At 39.6% G+C, this 26,276-nt stretch overlaps 1 protein-coding gene across 2 annotated transcripts in view; it reads left to right on the top strand.

Annotated features, from left to right (window-relative positions):
* Positions 1-26,276, top strand: part of brip1 (BRCA1 interacting helicase 1) — a 95,588-nt gene that overhangs the window by 27,728 nt on the left and 41,584 nt on the right. For both annotated transcript variants that reach the window (XM_067593822.1, XM_067593823.1), the window contains exons 15-21: positions 6,113-6,272; positions 6,625-6,746; positions 16,922-17,034; positions 17,127-17,209; positions 17,364-17,681; positions 19,441-20,166; positions 25,613-26,059. In XM_067593822.1, coding sequence (XP_067449923.1) covers positions 6,113-6,272; positions 6,625-6,746; positions 16,922-17,034; positions 17,127-17,209; positions 17,364-17,681; positions 19,441-20,166; positions 25,613-26,059 — 1,969 coding nt within the window. The remainder of the gene's footprint in view (positions 1-6,112; positions 6,273-6,624; positions 6,747-16,921; positions 17,035-17,126; positions 17,210-17,363; positions 17,682-19,440; positions 20,167-25,612; positions 26,060-26,276) is intronic.

The raw sequence follows: 26,276 nt of genomic DNA, 5'->3' as shown, positions 1-26,276 counted from the left end.
GTGTCGCCACACAGCTCACTGACACCAGGGACACAGGGAAGGAGATAGAGAGGCCGGATGCAGAGGAGGTGAAAGATGGGGAGATAGTTAGGGAGGAAGAAAGGGGAAGTGTAAAAGTGCGAGAAAGACTACAGTTCACTGCTTCTATCTGGCTGCTCACCACCCTGTCCCAATTGGCAGAAAGATCTGGCCCACTTTACCGTGTCACTGGCAAAGGCTGAGCATTGCACCTACCATGCCTAGAAAGGACAATAAATTATTCACACTTTGTTTTGCCCTCATATGTGCTAAATACTGCTCATTCCCATTTATGTTGCCTGGACAACATAATTGTGAGATCTCTTGTTTAAGTCTAAATTCACTTTTAATCTAAGAGAAAATAAACCTGAGCTCTAGAGTAATGTTTCAACTGAATTGAGGTTATTGTGCTTTGTGAAATTTTCCTGCAATTTTAAACGGCAGCAAAGTGAAGTGTGATTTATACTTCTTTTTTTTCATGTGTGCATAAGTGGTACTGTCTGCTAATAATGGTTTAACATTAAGAATATTTGCATTTCTAAAATGCAGTGGAACATAATGAATAGTGCTTAACCTATCTGACATACAAAAAAGTTGCTTTATAGTACTATACTGCTCTATACTATAATGATACTATTTACATATTTCATTAGTTTTGGTAAATCACACAAAAGGTGTGTAGTTGGGCCTGTAGATTGACATTTTACAGCCCAGCTCAGTCTGCCAACGAAACAGCAGGTCTCTGTCAGATGTTGTCCCTACATTATTCATGAAGGTGCTCATGTCTGTAAATTTTGTGTCTGTAATTTCTGTGTTGAGTGTCTAACACTCACATGGTTGAAAGCCTTTGCTGAAGGTGCTGAAGATCCATCTGACTGCGCAGTGAAACGCTCTGCTTCACACCTACATCCATGCAGTTTGATGTATCAGACCAGCTTTGTGATATGCATGGCTTATATCACTGCTGACTGGGGCTAAACACAGTAAAAGCAACACCTGTAATGTAATGCAAATCATTACACCAACCATGCAATAGTTACTATTAATACTAAACCTAGTGTAAATATTTAGTGTATTCAGTATATTCAATTTGTGTTCCTGTATTGGATTCCACTTTGTTGTAAGTTTACCTTATGCTTTGTCTCTCCCACAAATGTGGTATTTTTTGTAGGGCTGTTGTTTTAGATTGTACACCTTTATTAGGTACATCTCTCACTGTCATGTAATTATACTTTTTGAAGAGTTATATACAGTATATTGTGACTGTGCTGTGTGGTAAACACAAGTGTTTCTATAATCAGTTATACCCCTCTCAGGCCAACATGGTAACAGGGATTAATCCCACATTGGCAGTTGATATGAATGGGTGAAGTAAAATGTGTCAGCTGATCTGAGTCTGCAACCTTCCACCTACCCTTGATTGAACATAGTGTGTTATGAATGGATCAAACTGCCTTAGAGATGGAGACCTTAGGTTCTTAGGTGCTAAGATCTCCTGAGGCAAATAAGTGAGGGACCAGACTAAGAGCATTTTCAAACATGTGTTGTGTAGTCTAGTTGAATCAGACTCTGGTTGGTTTTCCCCTTGGTACAATTCATTTGGGCAGATCTGCACACAGCAATTGTAGTCTTTAGAGGAAGTGGTCTCAGTCCAGTCAATGACAAATTCTGGAGCAGTTCATATGTGGTGGGAACATATGTAACATGATATGACCTTGATCTGATCTGACTACATTGCCTTTATATATATATATACATATACATATATAAACATACATACATATGGCCACACATCTGTATTGATGTAAACCTACTCAAATTAAATCTGAGACTTGGCACTTTAATGTGGTTTCCATTGCTTTATTTCAAAAGCAGCACAGAGCCTGACCAACAAAAAAATGTTTAACTGTCCAAGTACTCACTGTCTGGACTGTAGGTGATGACGCAGAGACCTGATAAGGTGATACGCTGCCTGATCTGAACCCAAGTGACACTCTGTTATTTAACTAGACCTGTCATTTGATTACCACAAGGTGGTGACTTGGATCAAGTGAAGGAGATGCTGCTGTGCAGACCCAGTAAACCCAAACCCAAAAATGCAGTGAGAGTGAACCAGGAATGTCTTACAGGGGCCTCTGTCTGCAAGTTCCCCAACTCCTATCTCTGGAGGAATTTTTCTTCCAACCCTGGGGAGGATGGGGACATGGATCTCCCACATGTTCAAAGCTGTTCAGAGTTTTTAGTTAATAATTAATTGTTATGGTATTTTTTAATAGGCTTTCTTTTACATTTCCATTTATTAGATAGTTGACAGTAGAGATTCACATCCAGAGTGGATGTCATGTTTAGATTGTACATTGTCTTAGACTGCTAGCCCCCCAGAATGCCCATGGTCTTTTTTATAGAAAAGAGCTATAAATCATCAATCATTACAGGAATATGATAATCACATCTCTAGCATCAGAATAATATATTGTTTAGTCTTTAATAAGGCCTAATTGTGAAGAGATTTTCCTTCACGACTACATTTATTATCCAGCCCTCACTGGAAATTACCTTAGTTTTCAAGTGTATTTTCTATCCGTTATAATGTAAATATGTAAAAATAAGTAGTAGTAACCTTTTTGCCAATGATAACCTAAAGATTACTTAAGTAGAAATATGATACAGTTCTGCAGAGCCCACCCTTGATTCTGTCTTTACTGATCCTATTGTATCAGTATTGTCAGTAAGAGCAGTTTTCCTCCATACTCTTCTTCTTGTGGAATCAGCTCCTTTCCAAGTGCAGCCTGGCAGATAATGGCTGTTTTGTTTAGTGGTAGATCTGCCTAAAGTACATAACATGAATTATTCACCTCCATCTCAAGATTGCACTGGAAAGCAATTGCAGGACAAACAGTTTGCCGAGTTGAAGACGCACGTAAGGGGGTCCTTGTCGCTGTAACACTGCATATTTAGTGAAAGTGCCATGTTTTATTGATGCCAACGTCGTGGCCTCTATTGCTTCAGGAGGCACCAACCTGACAAAATCTTCCTCATGCTTCATTTCACCATTATGAGGAAAGCACGCTGGCATGCAAGAAAGTATCGACGCTCTCATTTCCCTGTCTGTCTCCATGGCTGTCCTCTGTGCTGCACATAACCCGCAGAGTAAATTTCTATTTAGATGTGTGTGTGGTGTTTTTGAGGAACATTTGAGTTGGCCGTTCATGCAGGTAAACTGTTGTGGACAAGATGTCAGTAAATACTCACCACCTTCCCCATCTGCCTCCGGCTCAGGCTTCACAACACTATTAGCCTGTTGAGAAGTTTTCTGCTGACTACAAGAGGAACTTCTACTTGACCCTTCTAACACATTTCCAAGCCAGTGAAGCTGCTCTTTATATTGTGAAGCCATGCTTATTCAAGGATATAATCTGCACAGCGCAGACATGAGTGGGGCCGTGCTAGGATGAGGGCTTTTAGATCAATGTGCTTCCCCTGAGAGCTGCTGACTTTTTGCACTAACAATAGTACAGCAACAGTGATTTTATTACAGAGGGAGTTTAAACACATCAGCTTTCTGCCAAGTGCAAGTAAAGAAAAGAAATCCAATCTGTTTGAGGACACGGGAGCAAACATGGGTAGCTAAATGCTTCCTGTTCTTTGTTGCAAGCTGTATGTTTCAGACTTAGAAAGTGTCATAATGTGTTACACTCTATGCCTCACAGTTACTTGTACAGTACAGTTGTACAGTTTTACAACTTCTGAAGATGACAACTTGCTGCTTTCTCCTTGATACAGCTACATTTGACCTACTGGCACCCAAAGTATTTCCCTGAATGTTATTTTTTTGTAGGTTGTATTTGTCCTTGTTCAAACCCAATTCTAACCAAAATCTAAGTCACTTTACAAACCCCTCACACCTACTGTCTTTTCAGTATACTGATATACTGAATGATCACACTGTGATGTAAGGTTTTGGGAGAATTATTTTAATAAATTCAACATTACCTAAATCATGCCATGGCTTGGTTGAAAGCATAGCTATGAGTTACAAGTCCAATTAAACTAAGTCATCTAAACAGGGACATTGACAAACATTCACATGTCCAAATGAACAATGTCCTTGCTAATCTCTGGCATCAGTAAGTTCTAAGCACACTAAAGCTAGCTGACCATACAACACTTGTTGTGTTGCCTGTAGGGTATGCTATACTACTATTCTATTAGTTGTGTGTTCCACACTTATCTGCCATTATCCCATACTTACAGTTGACTATACACTATTATGGCATTAAAAATTAAATCAGGAGGCTATGTCTAGTTCTTTGTTTGAAATGTCAACTTCTCAAATACAGCCATACATATTCAAGCCTGTATCAGATCTGGAAAATGAGTGGACAACGCAAACAACCTTAGCAGCCCTTTATGGACATGTGTTACAAGGTGATGTCATCTCGTCACAAAAGTTTAAAAAACCATTACGAATGAAGCGTTCAGGGCAGGGTGAAGCCTGAGCTTTTGTCTTGCAGGGAGTATTTTTACATATGTTCACCTCAAGTTTTGGAACTTTTATTAATCATAATAGTATATAAATAACAGAAAATCACAAAAAGTATAATATGTCCCCTTTCAGTTAAAAGTAAATTTTATAATCTTACTGGATTTTTTTTAACAGTTGGCTAAAGAGGAGAACAATGAGTGTTTTTACCATGTTAAACTGTTGATGTTGTTTAGTATTTTAAGTCTAAGGCAATTAGTTGTTAAACCGTGTGGGAAGGTGAAAGTGTTTTTACCTGTGCCAAATGATCACACTAGAAAGTGGGGTGAAAAGCCGGCTGTCACAGAGAGGGGTGAGACGCGATGATTGTTTAAATGTGGTGATAATGGTGCACATTTTCAGAATCTCTTATGGAACACATTGCATAGCGTTTCACTTGTTGTACGCATGAAAAATGATGAAAAACTGTTGCACTTTGTGCACTGTGTGCACTGTGTGCACTTTAAGGCACCAGTGCACCTCTGATGAAGTATACTGCTTTCTTAGGGCTGCATTCAGACTGAAAATAGCCCCAGTATTAAAACAATGCAAAGGGCTGCGTTGGTGGGGGTGTGTTGTTGAAGATACTGATGAGACAATGAAATACAATCCAGGAAGTACAGTTGGATCTCCAAATTAATGTGTTGAAAGGCTTATCAGACACCAAAACAGGATTTTACAACTCTGGAAAGTCATCACAGGCACAATTATTTTATCTTTAGTTGTAACAATTGCAAGGTATACAGCAGAAACATGGCATTCACATGACAAAGTAATCCACCAGGAATGTGCACATGCATGTTTGTGATTGGCAGTGCCTTGCCAGATGACATTGCCTTGCGTTGCAGTAAAAGTTGAACCAAGTTCAACTTTTCTGCTGGACAACCCTGTGCTCTGTTTTGCCTGAGCTTCTTGCGTTGGCACCCCTGCTGCGTCAATACACTGCCACCATTCAAATGAATGAGAGGGCTGCTTTTTTTCACGCAGAGCTTACATTGGACTGAACGCTGCTTAAGAGTCTACAGCCATGTGAGAAGCTCTATGAGGCTGCACTAAATCAAAATTTTGACATCATAATGGCGCTATATGGAAAGTTAAGGGATAACCAAAATTTTCCAATGTAGTTGTGAGGGGAACATGAATGTCTCTACCCAATTCCAAGGCAATCCATCCAATACTTGCAGAGATTTTCAGTCTGGACCAAAGTGGTGGGCCGACTGACATTGCCATCTACAGAGACATGTGGCTGGTGTGCCTGAAAAAAAAACTTGCTTGCTGACTTGCTTTATTTTGGTCAGTATCTTGCAAACTAAAGATATGCAGTGATCATTTACCATATTATACTCAAATTAACTAATGTTCATGTCAAACAGCATATGTTGATGCAATGAGGTTGTAGTGATTAGTGAATAGACAGTACATATAGATGCCGCTCTTAGTTACCCATGTTGTGAGTTTACTCATGATTCAGATTCTATGTGATCAATTCTACATTCTACTTTGGCAACAAAAGTTTCAAAACCTAGGCAAACATCTGTATTTACAACATGATACCTCCTGTGATTTCATCAGATGCTGGACAAGCTGCGGGATCGATGGATCAACACTGGTCTCTGGGAGAAGCTTGAACAGCAGAAAACTGTAATCACAGAGCCCCGTGGTGGTGGCAAGGGGGATTTTGACGAACTGCTTCAGACTTACTATGATGCCATCAAATACTGTGAGGAAAGAGGTGAGACTGGTACACATCATTACACTGACCTTTGGACCAGCTAGTGGTTTTGCTCTGTCACACTGAATCAGCTTGATTGGTGACTTGATGCCTGTAAATTAGAGCTAAAAACATTATTTTGATAGTCCAGTGCTTGCACAATTAGTCTAGCAAGTAAATGATTTGCAGATATAATAGTAAATTGTAGCATTGCATGTGAAGTTGTCATTTTCCAACTGTAATAATAGACATCAGATTAATTTAGCTAGTAATTATTTAGAGTTCCACTGTAAATTACTTAAAACTTCACATGCAACAGTAGTGACAGTTTATTGGAAGGATTTAGTTTCACAACTCGATTTCTTTATTATAGATGGTGCTCTGCTGATTGCTGTCTGTAGGGGTAAAGTGAGTGAAGGACTAGACTTCACAGATGACAATGCCAGAGCAGTGGTCACCATTGGAATTCCCTTCCCAAACATCAAAGACCTCCAGGTTGGTAGTAGATGTACAGTCGGCAGCTATTCTGCAGACTCTTTAAGTCGTACGTGCTTTAGATTAGAAATGGTTTAATCCCCAGGCCATGGAACATTTGATACTGGTACAGTGTGGATTCTGGGTCGGGGCAAGGAGAACAGTTACACTCTTGACAATTACAAGTAAACATTACATCATAATGCAAAACAATAATGTAATAAAATCCAAGGCAAAAGGGAACAAAAAACTAAAAAAAACAGTACAAATCAGAACTTGATGACTTTGGGGACACAGTGAGTCCTAGTGTTGTTAGAAATGGTACCATAATAACAGTGTCCAAGCAGTGTCTGTGAGACATTTTTTCATTTTTTTTGGCCAAGTTCCAACCTTTTGTGTACCATGAACTCAAAAAGTATATCTCACAGACATCCACACGCACACAAACCAACACCAAATAAGAGCATCCCCTTTTTGGTGATCCGTGAAAAAAAATCCCAAAGCGATGTTGCTGTGTCTGCCCCGTCCTTAGCAGATAAAGTTGACCTTTAAGTTTGAGCCCCCACCCCACCCCCCATTCCTCTCCTCCCCATTTACTCCTCCACATCCCCCTGTCAGAGCACGACGGAGCTTTCACTAACCTGTTCTGTCAGTGTGGCAAGACGTGTGGGTGATTGAAGCTTCCCAGACCCTTTCACCTTAGCCAAAGCTGTCAGTTTCACCTCTGTCAGCTTTCAGGGCATTGCTACTTCTTTTTTTTTAATCAAATTTACTTTACTAAAAAATGCTGTACTAAAATGTTCTATTTTGTATAAGTATTGCTGTTGTGGTACAGGTTGATGGTATACATCATGTTGCACAGAACGTCATATTATAGCATAGTTTTTTGAAAACTAAAATAGAGTTACAAGGATTTACACCACTATGGAACCCTGAAAGTCTGCACTAATACCCAGTCTATTATAGGCTTAAACTGGGGACAGTTATTGATGTTTCAACCCAACCTCCAGAATCAGTGCACAGTCCACATGATAATTGTGCCCATGCATGTTGAAAATTAGGGCATCTTATGAAAATGTAAAACTTTTAAATTGAATAAATTACTATTACTATTATTTATTAATGACTAAATAAAATGTGAAAGTGTGTCGTGGATTTTGCAGCCAAGCCAATAAATACTGTACTACACCTGAGTATGCCTGAATATCGAAACTCAATACTTATTTGTTATCATCCTAAATGTGTCCATAGCACAGAGTATCTTTTAATCAGATATTAACTTTATTTAAAGGATAAGTCAGGGGAGATGCTACTAACAAGTATTGTGTGTGTGTATCCAAAGCCTGATATATCTTATTCCTCTGTGCTGTAAAAGTACACTTTTGTTTTAGTCTTTTCATGGAATTTATTGACAATGAGAAAATCCACAGCTGCAAGTAGTTTCCAATAAATGCACTCTACATTGAGTAACACTTGCTAAAAACTACAGCGGCCTACTATTTAATGGAATTACTAAGCCCTTTTTAACAATTAAACTGTAATTTAGTGAGCCATTTTGAAAGATTAATCTCTATGTGGAGTAGTTGTGGGAATCCATGGAAGTGGAATCTTTGGGGAATCTCACAATTTGATTTGATTCTGATTCTTGGTGTATTGATTAAATTCAGAATTGATTCTCGAATAAAACAGATTCTTGACTTTACAATAAATAGAAAGAGGGGCAGTTAAAGCTCTTACTCCAGTGCACTGTGTGCTAAATCAATCAGTCACTTCCTTAGTCCACTGAAATTCTATGACTACATGTACTGACAGTTGAGCTAAATGGTCTTGATAAAGGTCATTGTCTGACAAACATTAAAAAGCAGAGAAAAGTTTTTGTTTTTCTAAAAACAGAAGTTGGTTTGTTCATTCTGGAGTAATGTAACAAAAAAGTACTCTGCTATGTTGACATCGACGTTAAGGGAGAGCAGCCTCTCTGCTGCATTACACATCATTTCTTCACCTGACAAGAGTTGGTTTAAGTTTTGTAAAGTGCTGCAGTGTGTGTTGGCTGGTTGACTCATTGGTTAGTGCTAGAGTTCTGTGCTCAGCTAATTTAGTCTCTGGGTGATGGCTTACGAAGAATTCACAAAATACTTCACATTTGTTTTGCATAGCTAATTATTAAGCTATTTAAATCAAAAATGCATCCAATCACTTGCCTTTTTGAAGGTGAAGCTAACTATAGCAGATGTGCACTGTACACCGTCCAGTTGCTGCACTGCCCTCGCGGTTGAGTTCCACCTTCTTCATTCCGTCTACACATTGTTACTAAACACATAGAAGTTTGCCAGTTTTAGACTGCATTTTATGTAGGTAAAGTTCTTGTTTTGGCATTGGTACCAGCACCTAGGTATTATATCTTTGTGTTGTCGAGACATTTCAAATGATGACTAGTTGTATGCTCGAGATTTTTTTGTCGAGACTCTCAGATGCAGCAATCTGCAGTACTAGATGTATTGCATTATGTGCTGTTATTTTATTCATCTGGTTGACAGAATGACAGAATGAAGGCAGTAAAGGCAGTAAATACATGAAGCAGTTACCATCATATCCATCATAAAGAAAATGGCCTTACTATTTTCTTAGAAGCCAATATACAATATCACAAAACTGACATTTCAGTGTAACCCTGCTGAATCAAGCTTGGGAAATAATGTGCCTGGACTAGAGTAAAACAGGAGTTGAGTGGATGGAGCAGAACACCAGGGGCAGGATTGAGGAAGCCAAAGCTAGTTAGGGCCAAGGTAGAGCTGACCAAGCGTGAAGAGACTGTGCATTTCTAATGACATATTCTGTGCTCCACATCAGCAGCCTTTGTTCATTTGCTACATGTGCTCAGTTCCTCAGAGAACTCACCATCTCCTGCCACATCCTGTCATAATTGCGCATGCTGTCGGATCAGGTGGGTGAGGTTGAGGGTGGTGACTGCTAACACTATGACTTTGTATTTCCTTAGATAATCCTAGAAAAATCTAATTTTGGTAGGATTATTATGGATTATTAAAAAGCATGGGCCTCAGAGCAAATCTGCAGTCTCTCCATAAGATGATTTACATTTTTAAAACAGATGTAGGCCAGTATTGTCTACCTCTAATGATGACAGTTCTTAAAAAACTACAGCTAGTCTGAATATTTTTGTTGTTGCTCATTTCACCTGTCTAAAAAGTGAAAGTATGGCATGTGAATATGTAAATATAGCCTAAGTCAAGTTTAAAAATTATATCTGCCTCATCCGATCTTTGATTTAATTTGGATATAATTCATCTGGCTTTCTGTGGAGATTGTTGTGCCCACCCAATTTAGACCTCAGAGACCATGCACATAACTGGTCTCCATTTTCTTTATTTTTCTTTTTTCACAATTTCTTCTTTCTTAATCTTTTAGCTTTGCTTCATGCTATATCTTCTCTTCACCAGTTTTCTTTTCCTTCTTCAATGGCAGAGGCAGTGTGGCCCTTAGAGAAGCCTTGGGGACTGTAAGGGTCTTTGAGCTAACCCCATTACACCACTGAGAGAATGGGGACAGTGACACTAATGACTGTCATGCAGCTAGCCCTTGTAGCATGCTAAACCAGTACCGATACTACTGCAGTACTCTGTCAGAGAGATAGGAAAAGGCTCTTTAAGGGGTCAGATACACACACACACACACATACAGTACATATGCACATGTAATGGTGTATATACTATTACATTGTGATGTGATCAAAGTATTGTTTGATTCTTTTTGGTCACCGCATTTTCTGAGTAATGTTGAATGGTTCTGTGTTGAAACATAAGGATCTATAGTGAAGTTGTTCCAGTACTTAAAATCTTTTTTTTTTTTGGTCGCTGAAATAGTGGCAAAGTAGCTTTTTTTAATGCACTGCATCTTTGTTCAGTGTTCTCACTGGGTTTGTTGCTGTTTATTTATGGAAGGGGCATCCAGTGTTTCTAGGACTGCAAATGGCAAAAGGCTATATAATGTCAATACTGATGCATCAAAAAATGCCTGCATGGCTCCAATCTTGTGGACTGGTACAGGACATTGCTATACATAACCATATGTGCTGTTAAAGACTAAATGTCAAAATCGTGTTTATTATAGATTATTTTCTTAGAATTCAGCACCCCACGTAGCACAATGTGTGTTAAATGAGACTCAATTAGTATTTCATTGCATACTTTTATTTTATTTTTCTCACATCCCCATCCTAATGGTGACTGACTTTTCTTCTTTCCCCAATATGTAAAAACATTTCTTTGTTGCTGACATTGCGCTGTGTTGTTCAGATTGATTGCTGCAAAGCGAGCGTACAGTATGACTAATCTGTCATTGTGACCCGCTGAGCTGAATCAGAAAGGTTCTTTTCTCATTATTGGACTAGATGATGGTCTAAACAAACGCCTACCAAATAAATACCTGGCCTGTGTGATATAGCACTATTTCTCTTTTTCCCTATAGGTTAATGTATTTCATAAAAGTATAATAATTTTACTTCTAACATTAGTTGAGGTGGGTCCCTCCAACATTATGCTGTAGGACACCCTGCATTACGCAGCACACACATTTTTTAAAAACTTATTTTAACAGTGTTAGTGTAGGGGTTTATATTTCTTTAAACACATATTCACCCACACGAAGGCTCCATATTAACACCTTGTCATATCCACACCATATGTCTCTCACTAAAGCTGGTTCCCTTAGTGCATGCAGGCACACATACTGTACACATGCATGACATGTTCTTATGTTGTCACTTCCATGCACTAGTGCTAACATGTGCACATTTTCTTAAGAGCACACATGGACCCAGACATATTAACTCATTCATTCTGTGCCACACTCACACGGCAGCACCCCATTGCTAGGATAAGAGGTGTAAGCCCAGCTTCTCTCCATTTAAACTACTCCAGCACTCTAGATGCCTGCGTGGCCTGCATTCCCAGACAGACATAACTCTTAGACTCTACAGGCTAAGCACATAGCATGGCATTTTACTGGCCTGTTGTGTTATTGTGACAAAGATCAAAGGTTGAACTTGAAAAGTCCTCTGCAGAGAAAGCCCTGCCAAAGGTGGTATTACATTTATGTTTAGTTTTTCCAATGGCATGTTTAGCAGTGAACAGTCACGTCCTGCGTGAGTGAGTCAAACAATAAGTGGCTTTAACAAGCAATAAAAAGACACAACTGATAAGGCATCTCTCTTAGTTTAATGACGGGCTCAGCCAACCTCTTGCTGTTGCCCTTTATTAAAGACAACCACAAGAGCGTTTTAATTCCAAGGCCTCTGAGCATGTAAAATGGATGGATAAAGGGGATTTTGGAGGAATGTTGAAGAGTTCATGGAAATCATCAAGAAGAGGGGATGATGGATGCCCCAGGCACACTCAAGACACTGTACAGATGGCTTTATCATCAACCACTGAAGGAATACTATATAATACATGATTACCACTTATACTGTCCTTTTCAGTTCTGCAGGCCACCTTTAGAAAAACATTAATTGACATTTTTTGCCGATGCACTTTCAACCCTTTATTCACCCTTTAACAAAATGCAGCCATTCTAACATAATTCATCACTAAGTTTGCATGTTTTTTGATACTTGTGCTGATACTATAAAAAGTTTTGTATTGCAAAACAATACTTTTTACAATACCTTACAAACATATATAAACATGTGTTCTACAGAGTTCTCAAATTTTAACTGTTGTTTAAACATGAGCAGTTTACTAGAACTTCTCAGAAAAAAAGGCAAAATCTGTATTAACATCAGGAACGATTCAATAAAAAGAGTAAGACTGCAAATGTGACCAGGCATTCAGTGCTGGCTCTCTGTACTTGAAAGTTTTCGATACTCAAATTTCAGTTGGTACTGAAACAGTATTGAGGCTGTCATGACAAAAATATAATTCTAACAATGAAATACTCTTCCACCATATTACAAGCTTACTTTCAAAGTGTGACATCATCCACAGATTTGTGCATAACTACATGTCTAAAATGAAGATGCTTGTTACAAGGCAAAGAGACACTTTGGAAAATAAGCATTTCCTGCACTTATAAATGATAGTGCAGAACATTGCATATGATGTTAGAGAAATTTGCGTCGCTATGAGGAAGTGACAGCAGACATACAGCAGAGCTCCAGTTTGCTATGAGAGCAGCCTGCAGTACCTGCTGGACTTGGTTGAGAAAGACCATAATAAGTTATACCGAAGGCCAAGACCAAGACATACCCACAAGATTGAAAGAAGTCTGAGTAAAAACACTCATGACACTGAAACAAATCTGAGTCAAAACACCCCTGAGGCAGAGACAAATGCAAGTCAAAACACCCATGAGACCGAAACAAGACAGAGTCAAAACACCCATGAGACCAGAACAAACGCGAGCTAAAACACCCATGAGACCAAGACAAGTCAGACTCAAAACACCCATGAGGCTGAAACAAGTCTGAGTCAAAACACCCATGAGACTGAAACAAGTCAGAGTCAAAACACCCATAAGACTGAGACAAGCCTGAATCAAAACACCCATGAGACTGAAACAAGTCAGAGTCAAAACACCCATGAGACTGAGACAAGTCTGAGTCAAAACACCCATGAAGCTGAAACAAGTAAGAGTCAAAACACCCATGAGACTGAAACGAGACAGAGTCAAAACACCCATGATACCAAAACAAGTCTGAGTCAAAACACCCATGAGACTGAAACAAGTAGTCAGAGCACCCATGAGACTGAAACAAGTCAGCGTCAAAATACCCATGAGACTGAGACAAGCGCGAGTTAAAACACCCGTGAGACTGAAACAAGTCAGAGTCAAAACACCCATGAGACTGAGACAAGTCAATCAAAACACCCATGAGACTGGAACAAGCGTGAGCTAAAACACCCATGAGACTGAAACAAGCCTGAGTCAAAACACCCATTAGACTGAAACAAGTCAGAGTCAAAACACCCATGAGACTGAAACAAGTCAGAGCACCCATGAGACTGAAACAAGTCAGCGTCAAAACACCCATGAGACTGAGAGAAGCCTGAGTCAAAACACCCATGAGACTGAAACAAGTCAGAGTCAAAACACCCATGAGACTGAGACAAGTCTGAGTCAAAACACCCATGAAGCTGAAACAAGTAAGAGTCAAAACACCCATGAGACTGAAACGAGACAGAGTCAAAACACCCATGATACCAAAACAAGTCTGAGTCAAAACACCCATGAGACTGAAACAAGTAGTCAGAGCACCCATGAGACTGAAACAAGTCAGCGTCAAAATACCCATGAGACTGAGACAAGCGCGAGTTAAAACACCCGTGAGACTGAAACAAGTCAGAGTCAAAACACCCATGAGACTGAGACAAGTCAATCAAAACACCCATGAGACTGGAACAAGCGTGAGCTAAAACACCCATGAGACTGAAACAAGCCTGAGTCAAAACACCCATGAGACTGAAACAAGTCAGAGCACCCATGAGACTGAAACAAGTCATTGTCAAAACACCCATGAGACTGAGACAAGCGTGAGTCAAAACACCCATGAGACAGAGACAAGCGTGAGTCAAAACACCCATGAGACTGAGACAAGCGTGAGTCAAAACACCCATGAGACTGAAACAAGTTAGAGTCAAAACACCCATGAGACTGAGACAAGTCTGAGTCAAATGACCCTGCATACAGACAGGACATAAAGATTATTTTTCTTGTGACCAAGACCAGACTCCAGTATTACAGTTCTGTTTGATACACAACCTTAATTATTGCTATTCAGAACTTGAGCATTTTGCAGCAGTAAACCTCAGCCTTGTAAATATGTAAAATCTAACCGCTTGACTTTACTAGTCTTTAATGTTTTGAATCACAGTTCACTTTTTAGTGGAACCTAAGAATAAGGAGGACATATGTGTAGCCTTGGTTTGAGCTGATCCATGAGCATGTTGTAAAGTGTATTTGTCTGATGTCTTTGTGGGTGTGTATGTACACGCACACTTACGCTGTCTTCAAGACAAGCCACTCAGCTGTCAGCTCAGCCACATGTGGCAGATGAGGCGCTCAGCAATTTCAGTGACAGGCACAAGATGTCCCGGACTGCCAGGGGCGTGCACACTGACGCGCACACACACACCCTGTGTAAAATGTAGCTCAAACAGATGCGCTCAGCTGCGAATCATGCCTAGTGGTCAAATATATGTTTTTAGGGATGAACAGGTAGCTGTAGAGGACAAGGCCAAAGCAAGCGAGTGATCTCTTGACATTTTAACTAATCCCTTCTAGCTTGTGGTTTCTTGCACATTTGTGAGATTTGCTAGCAGCCAGGATTGGCTTTTTCACATATGCTACCTGTCATGTTAGATTGGACGATGACATGGTACAGACCAGGGATGTGATGGCTCGAACGCTGAAATGGACTGTGATTGGATTTAGATGACACAGCCGGCTCGAGGCTACTGGCCTTTCTGTTCGAGCTGCGGATTTAGAAGTGGATTCTTTAACTGCTTTGGTGTCTCATACTGTACATTGACAAACATCTCACCTTAAAGCCAGAAGCATTTATAAGACTTACAGCTTTATGATTTGGCTCTAAAAGACTGCCTACATTACTGTTTGATATTCAGAGATAAAACATGTGATTTTGAGTCTTCCCAGTGGCCCAGACCAGTATTTACAACTATCAAACTTTTTGGCAGTGTCAGTTTAATGTTTTCCTCAGTGGCAGGTGTTGCATGGTTGTTTGAATGCTTCATAGGTGAGGTGTGATTAGTCATAGTCCAACTTTGGGGCGACATTTAAGATATCCTGTGACTGTGCTTGTTTGTTTATGTACACAAGCCCAGACAGGCCACAATGGCATTACGTGATGCGTGTGAGGGAACAGGCTGTACCTGCCACGGCCCTGTGTTTGGTGGCTCTGGGCGAACACACGGTACCTGTCAAAAGCAGTTAGAGCCCTGTTCAGCAACCTGCCCTGCATGGCAACCCATCATACGCCAGCTGAACTTTTCACTTGTCAATTCGGAAAGGTTAGCGCTAAAATCAGCAGCGACAGATGCAAATGGATGGATGCTTTTCTGGCATTTTTGTGCAGGGATGCTTCACATCGCCTAGACCACCTTGTCTGCCCCTTCATACCGCCACTCTACTCTGTCATGGCCTCTCTTTAGCACCTCTGCTCCCCTTTCAGAACACATCTGTCTGTGAGGTCAGGTAATAGCTAAACACCTCAGGCCCTCAGTAGTATTTGAGTTTTGGTGTCCCCTAGATCACCCACTTGGTTTCGCCTTCATAGCCCAGATTAATCCAATTAGTTCTCCATGAGACATGCTTGAAACCCTCTTTGCCAGGTGCTGCCACACAGTTATGATTTCATGATGATTATCACTAGCAAAATGCAGGTAAATTTGAGTCATACAGGGCTCTCAAACTCATGCATAGGTCACAAGTATACTGTTTGTTTTGGTTGGTAAACATATCAAAATTAGCTATAAAGGGAATTATCTCACAAAAGTAGCCCCGGTAATGTTGTGGTTATATTGTATCTGAACCCCAGGCCACATTGATGCCTATTTTTTAGTTAATTTAAAATGTCTTTTTCTATATTATTTTTTGACCATTATCATTTATTTACAGCTGATAGTAAAGACAGACAGGAAACATGGGGCGAGAGAGACTGACAACATTCAACACTGGTCCCTAGCTGGAATCAAACCAGTGATGTTGTTATTATATCATTATGCGTCTTAACCACTAGGCCACCAGGATGCCCAGTCATTGATTTAAATTTTAATCTATTCTATTCTATATGTATCCTAACTTTTCTATTACTTAACGTTTCATTACCTTTTGGGAATTGGCCAGAGATCTTACAGGAGAAGTCTGAAGAAGTTTCTGCAAAAACTTCTAACTGCTGATAACTGTTAAACGGTTCAGTACTGAAATTCTCAAAAGACAAAGGATTTATATACCCAGTATTTATGGTTATTTATAAGTCACAAGTGACTAATGGATGGACCACAGAAACTAAACAACGTCAGACACCACCCTGATGCAAAAATTGTTTGGTGAAGAAAACCGGAAAAGAGTTGTTTGACGTGTTTAATTTTGATGGCCTTGCATCCAAATACTGTGCCATATCATATTGAGTCATCCCTTATTATACTGACCTGCGGTTTCAGGTAGAACTGAAGATGAAGTACAATGACCAGCACTGCAAGACCAGAGGTCTTCTCCCAGGCAATCGCTGGTATGAGATTCAGGCCTACCGAGCTCTAAACCAGGCCCTCGGAAGGTAAATCTGTCTCCTGCATCTAGATTGTCATTGAAATTTTTCTCTTGTGCAGTCTGTCTTTTATATTTAAACCGTAAAATATTATTTTACAGGTGTATCCGCCACAAGAATGACTGGGGTGCCTTGATTCTAGTGGATGACCGTTACAGGAGTAATCCTAATAAGTACATCACAGGTATTCATAAACTCTTTATAGAGTGTGAACAACAGCTGACTTTATTGGGCAAACTGCACAGCCTCTCAGTGTGAACACTAGATGGCAATAGTTATCCATTATAAGAATTTTGGCAGTGTTTTTTTCTCAGATATGTGTGTCTTGTATATCTCAGGTCTTTCCAAATGGGTTCGCCAGCTCATCCAGCATCATGACACCTTCAACAATGCCATGCAGTCTCTGGTGGCATTCTCTCAGGTGCAAAAGAAGGTGGAGGTGTCCCTTGCAGACAGCCAGACCCCCGGCTCTACTGTCTCTTCTCCAAACGGTCAATTACCAATAACTGTAGAGGGACGGAGTCTGCCCAAGGCCTCAGAACCTCAAACACCCCACTTGGCGGTTAAACCCTCTGAACCCCAGCAGGATAGAAGTTCCCCAAACTTACATCTTTTTTCTCATACACAGTTGAAAGCTGAAAAACATGAAAAAGCAGGTGAGTGTTGCTGGGAGAGCTATATTGTTGCAGGGTTAATAGCTCTCTCAAGTCTCATTCAATGCCCTAAAGACAGAATTTTTTTATTCTGGTTCTGGAAAACTGGTCTCTCTATTAAGGTCTATCTAAAAATGTGACTTTTGAGCTGGTGTTGACAGGTGTAAAACATTCACTATTAAGTTTTACATTCATGGGGAATCTCTTATTTACCTTATATGCCTTTGTACTCTTATGTTTTTGTAAAAAAAAAAAAAAAAAAAAAAAAAGAAAGAAAATCAGTTTTACATGATAGAAAAATAGAGGTGTTAAAGGATAAGGCTGGCTGTCATTTTATAATTTTCTTGTCAACAATTCCTGTGAAAAGACTAAAACCAATGTGTTGGTCTGTCTCTCACTGTCTGTGTCTTTCAGCCCAAAGCCCATTTATTCCACTAAATATTTAGATTTTTAGAACCAGACCACACTTATAGTATTAATTCCCTTAAATGCTGGGCATTGTAGTTTTTAACAAAGTTACTCAAACAGGAGGAAATATTGCATTTTGTTGTCACCTAGTGCAATGATGTAGCTCATTGATGTGTTTTAATAGGTTTTTTTGACAACAATGGAGCTCTATGACACTAAGGAATAAGATATATCAGGCTTTGAATACACACATAATACTTGTCAGTAGGATTGATTCATTGCTGGTTTTGGTCTTTTCATGGGATTTGACAATAACAAAAACATAGAATATCCCCAGCCTCATCCCCTAACCATGAATGTGGGAGTGAGTGTGTTGTTTTTTTTCTGCTATGGTTAGAAGCAACATTAAAGAGTTAAAGTTCATCTCAGAAAAGCCTTTTATTTTCGAAATTCAAGTTGCGTGAGAAGACAGGCATCCAAAAGTGACACCACAACTGGCAATAAAATAAAAGGCATGTTTCACTCTGCATTGGCACACAGATACATTCATATGACAGGAAAAATACTGGTTTATATTTTCAATTTTAGTATTTGCTTTCATTCTATTTAATTCATAATACAGATGTGGATAAATGAATACATCAAAGCTTTTAGCCAGTAAAGTCACACTGCTCACACTGTCTGGGCTCCAGTCCTTTTTCTTTCTTCATGAATATGACATTTAAAGCAGCGTGGTTTTTTAAAAAGACAGCGATCAAAAGGCACATGTCATTTTTTGTGCTCAAGGATGTATGAGCATGACATCACCACAAGAAAATATGCCAAGGTGACGTGTTTGCACATCGCCTTGGCGAGCACCCATTGTCTTTGGGGTCATGACAAGGTTGAGCTGTTTGCCCAGTTCAATGCGGTGTGGTGGATGGGGTGGTAGCAGAGCAGTAGCAGACCCCCTCTCCTCCTCCACCCTCCATGGTTGGGGAGGGGTGGGGGCCATGGGATCAGTTGAGTGGCTTGCCTCATTACTGTAAGGTCTTTTGCGTGCCTGAGTGGCGCTGGAGCGAGCTGATGAGCAGATGTTGGACTGTTGCTTTTAATTAAATCCTCTTGACCTTTGTTTGGGTTATATTGAGCGTAAGCCCACATTTATATCTTTCTTTATAAAAAAGCCTTGGCAGCCATGGTACTCTGCATACCAATCTCACTTCATGGTGAGATTTAAAAGCTTCTTTGTGAGTCTTAACATGTTTGCACTGTTGTCTTTGTCAGAGTTCAGTTATATGCTAGTATGAGGTTACTAAATATCCTCTTTAAACTGAATGTGTAAGATATACTAAATCTTGTTTCCTTGATGCAGAATGGTTGAAGATGAAGCACAGTCCCCCAGCAGAGCCACTGTCCCATCCAAAAAGAGCAGCTCAGGGCCTGTACCACATTTTCGCCTCTAACCCCATCAGCAATTGCTTCAAGAAGCCAATCTTTAAGGAAAAAGGGCCGAGAAATTCCAGCCAGAACTTTGAAACACCTAATCTTCCTGAGCACAAAGAGAAACCGCAGATCCTGTTTCCACAAAAGACTGAAGAGTCTGGTCTTAAACAGGCAGCTAGAGAGGGGTCCAGTGAAATCAAAGAGGAACCACACAATTTGGCTACAGTAACAACCCCTCCCAGTTGTGAAAGAGAACCACCCCCAGCAGACAATCCAGATGAAGATGAAGAGGACGAGGACCAGACCATCTTCTTTACCCCAGAACTTTTCGAGGGTGAAGTAGAGGAAGGCAGCCCTAACAAAGAGACAAAGACAGAGTCACCTCCCAAGATGGTTTTAGGGGCAGAGAGCCCAGCCCTGTTGTTAGAAGAACTTTTTGGCTCTGAGCAGGCCCAAGGGCAAGCCTCTATGTTTGATAGACAGAGAGCTATTTCAATCACTAAGGAAACTGCAGCGCTGTCACAGGGACAGAAAGAAGTCACAGGACAGATGCAAGGTGAGGAGAGAGAGCAAGTGAAAAACCAGAGCAGGCAGACAGACAGTAGGCTCTGCAGACTGTCCAGGTCCAGACAGAAAGCTCCCCCCACTCCAGCAGGTAACTAGCAACTTGGTAACAAGAAATATAATGAACCAAGCAGAATGTCTTACATGGAAATAACATATTCAGTGCATATTATGGTGGCAAATATTGTCCCACTAGAACAATGTGCAATGCTTTTTAAAATACCATATACAGTTGAAGCCATTCATATTCTCATTTTCATATTTGTTTTCCAACATGTTATTAATGTTTCACAGTTCATCATGTAGAAGTAAGTGAGTATGTTACGACTGCCTCAGGCAACTAGCCCACACACTATTACCAAAATAAAGTAAATGATGAGTCTTCAGCCAAGCCAGCCCCCATCTCAGATCAGCTCCTTATGTTGTGTGACAGCACATCTTATTAAGGCCATTAAGGCTTGTTCCCAGTTAAAAAAGTACGCAACTAACCAACATTATCAAAATTGCAGTGCTGATTGAATGTGCATTTTAACAAATCATTAAAATACAAAAGCAAGAACTCATTTGTTTTCTTGAGAAGTACGTCATCATTTAGTTGTGCTTTAATGATGTGTTCATAGATTATGGGTGAGGAGCATGGATGCTTTAGACATGCCTGAGTTAATTTAAAGAATTTATTTTTTCCACTGCAAAAAAATAATTATGTGCTGTAAACTTTATGTGCTGTGGTATTAGTGTGTGGATGCACATTTGTCTGACCAGTGCAAGCATTCAGAAATTCTGTTAAATCACAATAAAATTAAATGTTAGCATTTCATTTGTTTTTTCTCATCTCTTTCCTAAAATGATTTTTTCTTAGGAGCCTCCAACTACAGTGACATGTTTCAATGGTGGATGGATCATTCATTCATTAATTCAACCTTTATTTTGACTTGGAAATATATGGAGGTAGAGACCTCATTTACAATATAGCTAAGCAAAAACACAACACATCCTAGGCGCCAAGAAACACAGAAAAGATACTTGGATAAAAATATAAAAAAATAAAAAAAAAAGTAAGGTAATAAAAAAACAAATTAGTAAGAATACTAGCATATTAAAAACCTTAGGAATAAATAAAGCAATTAAAATTTGCAGCAAATGAGTCAGTTTGTTATTTGGACTATCGTCCCCTGGTGATACGGTTATGTAAATTTGTGTGTCATCTGCATAACTGTGGTAACATATTTTGTTGTTTTCCATAATCTGAGCTAGTGGGAGCATGTAGATGTTGAACAGAAGAGGCCCCAGAATGGAGCCTTGGGGAACTCTGCATGTCATTTTTGTCCACTCAGATGTGAGATGTGTGTGTTGAGACAAAATAGTCCCTGTCCTTTAGGTAGGATTCAAACCAGTTAAGTACTGTGAAAGAAAGTCCCACCCAGTTTACCAGTCTGTCTAGCAATATGTTGTGGTCAACCGTGTCAAATGCGGCACTGAGATCCAGTAATACTAATACTGTAATTCTGCCACTGTCAGTGTTTAAGTGTATGTCATTGAAGACCTTAACAAGAGCAGGCTCAGTGCTGTGATGTGGTTGAAATCCTGACTGGAAGACATCAAAGCAGTTGTTTAGTGCCACAAAATTGTTCAGCTGTTGAAAAACAGCTTTTTCAATGATTTTACTTAAAAATGGGAGGTTTGATATGGGCCTATAGTTGCTCATCAGTGAAGTGTCTAGATTGTTCTTTTTTAAGAGTGGCTTGATGACGGCAATTTTCAGGGCCTGTGGGAAGACACCTGAGAGAAGAGATGTGTGAAGATCTGAGGCCATGCAGTTTGAAACAATTTTGAAAAAGCCTGTAGGCAGAATATCAAGGAGGATTTCAGATGTTGTATACTGTCTTCCAGGTTTTTGTGGTTGATCGGATGGAAATTTGTTATACTACTCAAATTGATTTTAAGTGGATACAGGGACAACACATATCCTGCACCTGATATGGAGGCACTGACTGCTTGTCTAATTTTCTGAATTTTGTCAGAAAAGAAGGAGGCAAATTCATTGCAAGCCTTGGAGGATAGAAGTTCAGGGGCTACTGACACAGGAGGGTTTGTTAGCCTGTTGACAGTTGCAAACAAGGCACATGCATTATTATTGCTTCTGGCAATGATGTCAGAGAAGAAGGACTGCATTGCATTTCTCAGTTTAAAATTATAAGTGTGAAGTCTCTCTTTATAGATGTCATAATGAACATGGAGATTTGTTTTTTGCCACTTGCATTCAGCTTTTCAACACTCTTTTTTCCATTCTGACCAGTGTGGCATTTATCCATAGAGATCTTTTCTTACCAGAGACAACCTTCACCTTAGTGGGTGCAATGGCGTCAATAACAATTGTAATTTTAGAACTGAAATTATCTACAAACTCATTGACTGAGACCCAAGAGAGGGCAGGTGTGGAAGAGAAAGCCTGAATAAATATTTCACTGATGTTTTCAGTGAGATACCGTTTTTTGATTACCTCTGTTTGAACATTTGTGTGATGGAGATAGAACACAGGAATGATCAGAGAGAACAACATCAGTCACCACAACCTTAGAAATGTTCAGACCCTTAGAGATGATTAAGTCCAGAGTGTGCCCCTTGTTGTTTGTGGGTTCTGTTACATGCTGAGTCAGTCCATAGTTATCAAGAACATAACACAGTTCTTTAGCCCCTCTGTCCCTGGGGGTTGTCAACATGGATGTTAAAATCACCAGCAATAACTACACAGTCAAAGTCAGACAGCAGTTCAGCAAAGTCATCAAAAAAGGTAACATAGTATTTAGGTGGCCTGTACATATGTAGAAATATAGCTCAAGAGGAGGAATTCAACAGAAGAGCAGCATATTCAAAATAATCAAAGTTTCCATAAGACATCTGTTTGCATTGGAGGGAATAATTTAACAAAATGGCAAGTCCACCTCCTTTCTTATGCACTCTAGCTTCACTCTGAAAACTGAAATTGAGAGTGGTTGACTCAATAAGAACAGCTGCACTGTTATCTTGGTCTAACCAAGTTTCAGTTAAAAACAAGATCAAAGTAAAAAACAAGTCAAGGTTGTGCTCGATGATAAAATCACTGATTAAAAATGTTTGTCCTGACAAAGACCTGACATTTAATAAAGCTAAATTTAATGTGTTAAAATGTTATCTAACCAATTTTTTGGGACAAGCTGTAGCTGAAGAGGAATGGATGTTAAATTTGATAAATTTGCAGAACCGATTGAGTACTTCCTGTTTCTTAGCAGATTCACCATTCCTTTCCTGTTACCTATCAAGACAGGATTTGGGCAAGCTACCAACACACTGGGCCCTGACTTTTCCTGGGAACAGACATGAGTACCATTAGCCTTGCAGCCTGGACCCAGCAAATATCAGTTATAGCTTGCTGTATTTTGTACACAAATAACTGGATGTGCTGTGCTTTTATCAGGCTGGGGAGAGAGAGGATGATTCTGTAGCCGTCGTGGAGGAGGGGGAGGGGGCGGTTGCTGTAACTGACAAAGTAACATATTACCTCACAATTGTACTTAAGGACGGTACTTGAGTAAATGTACTTAGTTACTCTCACCACTGCTCAATTTATTTCACAAAACTGCGAGTTCTTTGTTCAGAATTTTGTATGTAAATGTATGTACAATACATCTTCATATAAAGAAGCCCTACCACCACTGCAATATATGTTAGAAATATCTTCACCAATTAACTTACCCACATGTAATCGTCACAATTGCTCTCAACTATATAAATACATAAGCCAGTTATGTTCTCATCAGTCATTTACAGTATAGTTCCCAAATTTGTAGTCCTTTGATGTTATTTCACTTAAGGATAATTCACAGACATTCAGCTCTTGACCTTTTGTACTTGATTTGTAAAGGAACAACAACAATGTCTATTTGTGACCTATGCATGTGCAATATGTATGTGTAATCAGGAGTTTAATGGCCATATTTGATTGTTTGAGTCTGAGGAGATGAGGTCATTTAATCAAGCCAATGCTAAATGCAGAATCTTCAAACAGGCTAAGTTGAAGGGAGGCAGAAAAATGAGATTAAACATGATTACACTGATGTGATTTGTCTCATTACAGCGTAAACTTCACCAATGTGTGATTTGCCCAGACAAGCAGAGTAGACAAGTGTTCCATTAAAGCCTTTCTTTGCTCATCAACTGCCTTCCCAAGACCCTTGTATATGTAATCGTGCATGACCACTCGTTAACATCATCAAAACACACAGCATGGAGAGGCCAGCGAATGTGTGTTAAAAGCACTTAATAGGGAGCCCACATTACTGAAAGACTCAGTAATGGCTGTGAATGACTGTGTTTTTTCCCATTAGCCTAATTCAGCTTTTCCCCTAACCCCAAATCATTAAAGCTACACTAAGACAACATTTTTATTTAAAAGATACACTGGACTAAGCCAAAATCACACAGTGGAAAAAGCATCCCATATTCCCCATATTAATTGAAATCCCACAGATTTGTGCTGTTTGCCCAAATTAAATTGTGACATTGGAAATGATCAACACACTGCATACAGGGACTAATCAAAAGTTCAGAGTGAAATGCAAACTTTCTCCTCTTTCACAACAGCAGGGAGTCTTACATTGTGATGGTAGACCAGTCACATTGGTAGACTAGGGCGTTTATTTCTCATCAGTGAGTACTTCTGTGGTTACAGAAGTGGGGGGAAATGTGGAAAGATTGTGGAGTAGCTCAGCTAACATGTAAAAATAGAAATTATTTGGAATATATATATATGTGTGTGTGTGTGTGTGTGTGTGTGTGTGTGTATATATATATATATATATAATACACAGTATATCCATATAGCATTTGTGTCTAGGACTCACAAAAAGGATTATAGGTTTGTGTGAGTCTGATCTTTAGTATACTTGTTACAACAACCAATAAACTGCCAGTACATAAAGCCTACTGCCTCCCACCAGCCTGATTGAGTTGTTACACCTGAACACCACCTGTTGTGATTGAGAATGTGTGAAAGTTGAAATAATAAGTGAAAAGTAATGGACATATGGTTTTTACCACATCAAGTGGTATTGTCTACAAATGTAAACTTGACCAAATCTTGTATTTAAAAACAAAATTGCAACAATGTCTACTTTTATGTACTTAAAGGTGTTAAATAACATCAATTTTGAAATCCATTCAAAAGAAAACTTGTGTAACATGTTTGGTGGAGCTCATTTTATAGGACTGTGGGGGCACCTCATGGATGTATAAAGAGAACTGGATACAGGAAGAGCGCCAGGCTTTGAAGCAAATTTGACATAGTGGTCAAACCATGTAATTACCACGTCCCATAGACTTTCGTTGTGAAAGAGATCAGTGGATACATTTTTTTGAGCGATTAGATTTGGGTGTAGATTGTTTTAATTGATTTAAAGCAAAAAACAAAACAAAACACAGTTACAAAATGATGTCTAGCTCACAGGTCTGTGCCACATTTGATCTATTTTCTGAAAAGTGACATATTTTTTACTTGACAGGTGGAGGCTATGGAGCAAAGTGTTTAGGGAGAGTCAGTCTTCAGCAGATTGAGACTAGGGGAAGCCGGAGGAGGACAGACAAGTCCAGAGCAGATCCTGAGTTAAAGGTGCTGACCAATGATTTGAAGAGCAGACTGTCCAGAGCCAGAACTGTCAGAGTACACAACCCAAGAACAGACAGAGCTCAGCAGACAGACAGCTGGATTACATGCCGACCTATAAGTGTAAACCTTGGAGAAACTGAGTCAGGCATGTCCTTTGTGGGTGTGAGGGAACACAAAGCCCTTAAAAAATTGCCCACCACACCTGTCAGTTCCACAAAGGCTGAGTTTGACATTGTGACTCCTAAGCAAGAAGACATAAGGGGTCTGCAAGACGCTGGAGCAGCATGTAGTCCTTCCAGTCTACCAGTGGATGCTCCTGGAAGTCAGCCCAACAAATCAAAAGGTAAACTGAACAATCTATATATGTACAGTACATGTAAGTGTTAAATAGTTGAGGTGGGGATTAAGTCACATGTGCAAGTCTCAAGCAAGCAAGTCAAGTCAAGTCCCTGCTATAAGTCAAACAAGACCAGTCAAGTCGTTGCTCAGGTCAAGCAAGTCACAAGTCAAGTCATATGAAATTCTGATGATCTACCCCAGTTTCCACATTTAAATCAGTT

This window comes from Thunnus thynnus, chromosome 7 (genome assembly GCF_963924715.1).
Source record: "Thunnus thynnus chromosome 7, fThuThy2.1, whole genome shotgun sequence".
Classification (NCBI taxonomy): domain Eukaryota; kingdom Metazoa; phylum Chordata; class Actinopteri; order Scombriformes; family Scombridae; genus Thunnus; species Thunnus thynnus.
Note: the sequence above shows the minus strand (reverse complement) of the source record. Positions and strands in the feature narration are given on the sequence as shown.